Source organism: Branchiostoma belcheri, unplaced genomic scaffold (genome assembly GCF_001625305.1).
Source record: "Branchiostoma belcheri isolate BF01 breed outbred unplaced genomic scaffold, Haploidv18h27 scaffold7, whole genome shotgun sequence".
NCBI classification, from domain to species: domain Eukaryota; kingdom Metazoa; phylum Chordata; class Leptocardii; order Amphioxiformes; family Branchiostomatidae; genus Branchiostoma; species Branchiostoma belcheri.
The window spans coordinates 1,292,226-1,298,862 of record NW_017804353.1 but is presented as its reverse complement, the minus strand read 5'-3'; the positions used below and the strand labels follow the sequence as shown (position 1 = coordinate 1,298,862).

The window sequence follows — 6,637 nt, the reverse complement described above, 5'->3', positions numbered from 1 at the left end:
TCTAGATTTTAATGGTAGAAAGTATCCTCTACCAGGCTTCAGAAGCGACTGGAAAGAGTAGAAATTGGCCATATTGAGAGATAACATGCCGAGAGAGTTCGTCCGATAAAGGAGTACAGTTTGCCCTGGCTTTGAGGATAAGCAGAAAGAACCAATGTTCAGCAACAGCAAAACAAAAGACAAAGTGAAATCAACGGAAAGCAATTTGATTGCAAATATGTATCATGAAACAAAGGAACAGCCTATCCTCAGTGCTATAGCGAAGGCTATAAGCTCCTTGGCTATGCTGTTCACCTGTGTGGCGTGCTCACAAATAATGAAAAATGGCATCGCTCAAGGTCTGTTGGCTTAGTGCAAGATCGATATTCATATTCATTGTTATTTTTCGTAGCTCTGTTGTACTAGTAGGTACTTTTGCCCCGCAGGTACGATTTGATGAAGAGGGTTTTTTAATCCACTCCTCGCGTTAGTTTTCAACGCCAGGCCGGCGTCTCGCGGGTGACTAAGGCTGGAACTCTACCTGACGCGTTTCCATGACAACGTTCTAAGGCAGATGACGCGCGCTGACGTCACATGGAGCACTGCCAAGGTCCGTGGCACGTGACCAAGAATAACAAAACTTTAGCGCCTTGGCTTTGTTCGCGTCGGACTGTTTTGATTGAACCTCGTCGGTTTTGCAAGAGGTGTTTGTTATCGTTGGACCGCTTGTTATGTAGAACAGGGTCAATTACAACATTCTTGTAGCAGAAAGCACGCGAAAAAAGGGACGCTTTTTTCTCAGGCCTGGGAAAGTAGAAATATTCAAATCTTGGCACATTTGAGAGAATACAGCAGAACAATAGTACTTCATTCGCTTTGTCACTCGTGACCCGACCTCTATTACTCAATTTTTCATGAATGGTTGTAAATATGATGTAAATTTTGCGGTAGGCTCACACAGACGCACTCACACCTAAGGTAGAAACTGTGAAGACCAGCTCTCCTCAGTGAGAACACAGCGCAACGCCTTTGAACTTGTCTACAGCAGGCGGGGTGGTGGGGAGGTGTGAAAGAGGTTTTTATTCAATTTCGGAGCCTGAAAGCAAGAAAAAAAGGTGCCGTTCTTTTGGCAAAGAGGGTGCGAACAGCTAGACGAAGGTCGCATGTCAGTGAAAAGTGGGCACTGCGCACTTGGAGTAGCTCTAGCACGCTTGTCCAATCCTGCATCCCGAAAAAAAACCTAAACGATTTTTGAGGGGTCAAAAAATGAGACTATAGCCGACTTCAGACGACCATAAGTTAGAATGCCACCAAAACCCGTACAAAATCTCCTACAAGGCTTTTTGACCGACCAAACAGTTTTGAGTTGTAGAAGGGCAATGCCAAGTTTACATGACGCCGCCAAACAATGCATAACAAGTCAGCGACGAAATATAACAGGATCACTTTGCTCGTACGAGCTTTAAAACATTTCCTCAAAATTCGGGCGGGGACAGCTCTTACTACTCTCCAAGCAGAGATTTGGGTTTTGGGTTATTTTTGGCGTGTTTTTAGGCTTTTTTTAAAATCTGGGTTTCTTTTTTGTACTGGAATAAAAAAAAAACGATAAAAAAACTAAGAACACGCCAAAAATAACCCAAAACCCAAACCTCTGCTTGGAGAAAAAGTTTTTTTTAAACGGGATTCTACTAGTAAAATTATTCCGATGAATAAAATCGCCCATAAGTTTGTTGTGGACGAGAAGGCGGCCCGCACGCGCGCGAAAACAGATCGGCGTGGGAAACCAGCGCAAGATCGGATTACGGCGAAATATTTTGTGCCATTGACACGGCCACAATACCCCTGAACTGGCAGGCCCTCCATAGTAGAGCAGCTCTCAGGCCATGGCGTTAGGATCTGAATGACCCTGTGGGACATTAGCATAGCGTAGTACTCTCCAAGCAGAGGTTTAGGCTATTTTTTACGTGTTTTTATGTGTTTCTTTTTTTTTAAAATATTTTTTAAATTCCTTTTTCTGTTCGTATCTTTTTTTTATTTGGCAAATGAATGGTATTACTGTCTGGCAAATGGATACTGCCTGGCCAGTTTGATACTGTATTGCGATGTTACATCAGCATAGCGTAATACACTCCAAGCAGAGGTTTTGGGACATTATTTTTGCGTGTTTTTAGGCCTTTTTATCGGGCTTTCTTTCTTATACTGGTATCTTTTTTTTTAATTACTAGTATCATCGAGTGGCAAATGGTAACTGTCTGGCGAATGGATACTGCCTGGTCAATTTGATACAGTTTGCAGCCAATGAAAGATCTGCTTGGAGATTATAGGATAGGCCGTGTATAGTTTGATAGGGTACAAATATCCGCGTATACAGTGAGTATACTTACATCGGGGCATGCGTGTAAGGTATGCATGTAATGGTTGTGTGTATAAACACATTTGGCGACCTTTACGCTGACAAAACTTCGGGTTTATAAGTGAGATGTTCCGATAGCTTTCAGGCAGTGTTGAGATTTTATTTGTGTACATATTACAAACGTCATTCAAATCGGATCGAACGAGACCCTCCTTCCCAAAAATAAACAGGAAAATAAACAAGAAATAATAAAAATAAACAAAAGCAATGCCACAATATTGCGAGTAATTTGTACAACCATGGACCATGGTACAACAAATATATCACTAAAATCATTTTCAACCTCTCTCATTGCGAATAATACTAGTAGCCACATATTAAAAAAAAAGTTTTCTTCTCCATATAGGACAACGATAAAATATATCACTTTATAGGCATTACGTTGTATACAGTAAATATGTTTTAGTGTTCTAACAATATGATATTTGTTGGTAGTACGTAAGTTTTTACCGGATATAAATGTATCTCCATTTGTCGCCGTCAACATACTTTAAGGGCAAATTTTTTTGTGAGAAAACCATAATTGAAACATGCGATTATCATTATAATTTCTATATAGACTCAAAATTACTCAAAATATGAGTTACACAATTTGTCGTTTTACCTAACATTTTTGTGGTCTTTTCAATCGTGTTATACATTGTGTGGTGGTGTGATCAGTAAAGAAGAGAAAACGTAGTACCCGAAAGACGTACAAAACGAACGAAATTGCGTAAAAATTCGAAATACGGGACAAAGACGCACATCTGCTTGTGTCCAGGCCTCGCCCTGATTGGCTAAAGTGCGGCGGGTTACGCACCAAAGGCGAGTTGTGATTTATGCTAATGAGCCGGTTGTCGCCCCCGGCTGTAGATGTAACCCTCCGCGTCACTCTCCGGACGACACCGTGGCCGCGCACGGTGCAGCACCTCTGCCCCCAAAACAACTTTTTTTTTTTACCCCACCATTTCGAATTGGACCCAGAAGAGGATTTTCTGTACTTAGTTCGTAAATTCTGAGGGAAATTTTCTTGTTTTTTCCTCAGTTTTGGCCGCCCAGGATATTCGCGCAGTGATACCAGCCCTGCACTCGCCTCCAAAGTTTGTGTGGGACGGGAAAGGAGGGCAAGAATTTGGAGCTGGGGGACAACACGGGACACGGACCACATTCGCTCGGATTTCTGGATTTTTTGGACCGTTCCTTCCCCGTTTGGATTACCCAGCAGATCTATGTGGATTCTCAGAAGACGGAGGTAGCGTTAGGAGAGGCATGAGGAGCCTTTTCGCCGTGGTTTTGCTGCTGGCCGCGGCCGGACCGGCCCTTGTCCAAGGTAAGTCTCGGGCGACTGCCTATTGTTATGCTAGGCGCCTGTTGCGCTCGGCCCATGCCAGGATTTTGTTCGTAAATATCACAACAAATCTTTCGATTAACACTTCAGACGAATGCTTGGCGTTTATACTAGTCTAACATGAGTAGTTTGGCAGTGGTGGTTTGTAGATATGTTTTAAATCGACTTGTTTTGAGCTGGCAGACTTGGGAAGCAGCGAGGCACCTTCTGTCAGATTTGGTGTGCACTGTTTTGAACGACTGACCAAAGGAATGGGGCAAAGTTATGCCTCTTTAGACTCGCATTTCTGCCAAACATAACTCTAGGAAGGACTAGGACGTCGCTAAGGTGTTACTTGAGTTTCAAAACAACGTAGATCGCGAGTTAGGACCCCTGTTTTTGTCGTTAAAACCTGTTGCAAAGTTTTCGGGGGTTCGCCCCCCTCCCCCAACCCCCGCCTTTGTTCCCCTTGGGGTAATGCGGTGTAAAGAACTCTGCATTCACACGGTAAAACCGGGCTTCCTTCACAATCAGAGCGTGTTATTTCTGCTGCAAACTCGGGAAAAATCGGCGCCGGGGAGCATCCTCCAATCCACTGTAGTGTTTTATTGGGACTGCCGATTGGATTGTGAGTTAAAAATGGGGCAACAAAAACAACATTTTGTAGTGAGAATGGGAGCTGGCAGTCGGGCCATTCACCGAGGGGTTTTGAATGTTAATGAGGTGTTGGTGCCGTTAGTGCATGTGTTCGGTGTGGGGAGGGGGACGGTTAGGACCATCTGTTCGCTTTCCCATGGCCTAGGCTTGCCCCAAGATCGCGATCCCACTCTCCAAGGGACAAGGCAACATCCACGAAAGATTTGCAGGTTGCAGCCTTTCCGAAATGCGTGTTTTGGGCCACTAAATCGGAGTTAGACGGCCCGCTGGTTGTTTGGTCGCAGGCTTTGAAACCGGCACAGGGAAGACGTGGTCTTGTGGGGTTTTTTGTTCCCCCCAGATCTTGAATACAACAAACAAAAGTCTAGATCAAAACCAAAGAAATCTAAACACGAGCTACCAGGCTCCAAGGCAAACCAATTACAATTTTCGTGCTGCTTTTTTGCTCAAGAAAAATATGAAAGTTGCACTTTTCTGTCTACAGTTACCCAGCAGAACAATAAAAAGAGAGGTCTTGGAAATATGCATAGCTTTGAAACTGTGTGAGAAGTCTCACTTCTGTTGCGTCAAAATGCACGAAATAATGTACAAGAAGTGTGAAAACTGTTTAATTTTCATTCTTTTTCTACAAAATCCACCCCAAATCAAAAGTTTCACTTTTCCCACAGCTGGCCAGCTGATTTCGTGGGAACAATAAAAGAGGTCCTCAAAAATTAATGATTGATGAAAATTTGAATACGTGATCCTTTGTGTACGACTAACGTACCATTTTTATGATGCTGTTATTTATTAATGCGATTTAATGCAAACACACAACCACAAAACCTTCACGACCAAGGGTTAAAAAGCACAGTAGAGAACCTACTGACACAAAAATAGACTATCCAAGAGTATTTTTGGGTGAAAGGTTTCTTTCCTGAGCAGATACAGATTTGTTGATCTAATAGGTTCTTGTCGGGGCAAAGAAATTGATCTGTTCGCTGTCCGTGTAATAAATTGAATCTCCATTGATTGCGCGGCAGATGATAGTGCATTAACTGGTTATGAACACTGATGCTCCATTGAAAAGACGTAATGATAGGAGTATGCAATCAATAATGTTCGGGGTGGCGTTGGCAGTCCCAGCGCGATGGTAAAGATATCCCGCCTACGGGGCTAGATAAAGGAGATAGGAGCGGAAACCAAATCAATACATTTCCCTTCATAACATGTTTGGGCAACACAAAATGTTTGTGGTCTGTTTCGCGTGCAGTCTTTTGGAAAAGAATCTGACTTCAATCAAATCAAATGAAACACTTCCACGGGTATATAGGTTTACGACAAAAAAGGTCACGGTCAGAAATACTTTTGGAGTCATTCTAGGTCAAATTACACAATAAATTACTAGAACTGTGGCATATCTTTCTGTTTTAAACATAGCAGTTTCTTTTTAAGTTTTAATGATGAATGATATTTTAGCAATGTACCTTCTTTGTTATACATAACACTGAACCCAAACCTAAGTATGCTGCTATTGAAAAGTGATGTACCAGTTCTTAGCTTTGTTTGGTGCTTGCGTGAGTTTTTGTGCAGAGGAAAGGCGTTGCATCATTTCACTTTAATGTCACTGTTTGCTTATTCATGGTTATTTCTCATGTTTACAGGGCTGGTGTGTCAGGCAAACAACTCGCCTTGTTTGAACGGAGGTATCTGTGAAACGGATTCGTCAGGACAAGGATCTTGCGTGTAAGTATTTTCATCTGACACAGATTTTTATCCCCTTCACTGTATAATTGCAAAACTTCAAGTTGATATCTTTAAAAAAGGGAAGTGCATTACGTGACAGTTTTATCTATCTCAATAATCAAAATCTCTTGTGTACAAAATTTGTTTGCTAGCTGGAAACATTTGCTCAACAACAAGTCAACACTAAGAATAAGATATCTGAAAAATTCTTTTACAGAGAACAGTTACCTGGCATTACTTTACTACATACTGTTTTATTTCAGGAAATGTCATTTTACTTCTAGTTTGCCAGGTAGTAACAATGGTACTAACTTTCTGTAGAGCTTTGCGTTGGTGGAAGTCGTGTAAACAATGTTTGGTCGGGCTTATCCCTTGTGATCTGGATTTGTGTACGTTCCCGCAGGTATAAACTACACTGATCCTAGAACACAGAATTCTGCTACATGTTATTTGAGTACCCTTGATGTTGCAAAACATACTTTGACTAGTCAGCAGACAGCTGTCACACTCTTAGGGGAAACAGGGATTTTAGGATGGACAGGATACATATGTTTTGT

At 42.1% G+C, this 6,637-nt stretch overlaps 1 protein-coding gene across 1 annotated transcript in view; it reads left to right on the top strand.

Annotated features, from left to right (window-relative positions):
• The first annotated feature begins 3,239 nt into the window (after window positions 1–3,239).
• The window catches only part of LOC109484623 (neurogenic locus notch homolog protein 1-like), a 45,301-nt gene continuing 41,903 nt past the window's right edge, over window positions 3,240–6,637 (top strand). Inside the window, exons 1-2 of the mRNA XM_019787970.1 lie at window positions 3,240–3,701; window positions 5,999–6,080. Of these exons, the coding sequence (XP_019643529.1) occupies window positions 3,641–3,701; window positions 5,999–6,080 (143 nt within the window). The 5' untranslated portion in view covers window positions 3,240–3,640. The remainder of the gene's footprint in view (window positions 3,702–5,998; window positions 6,081–6,637) is intronic.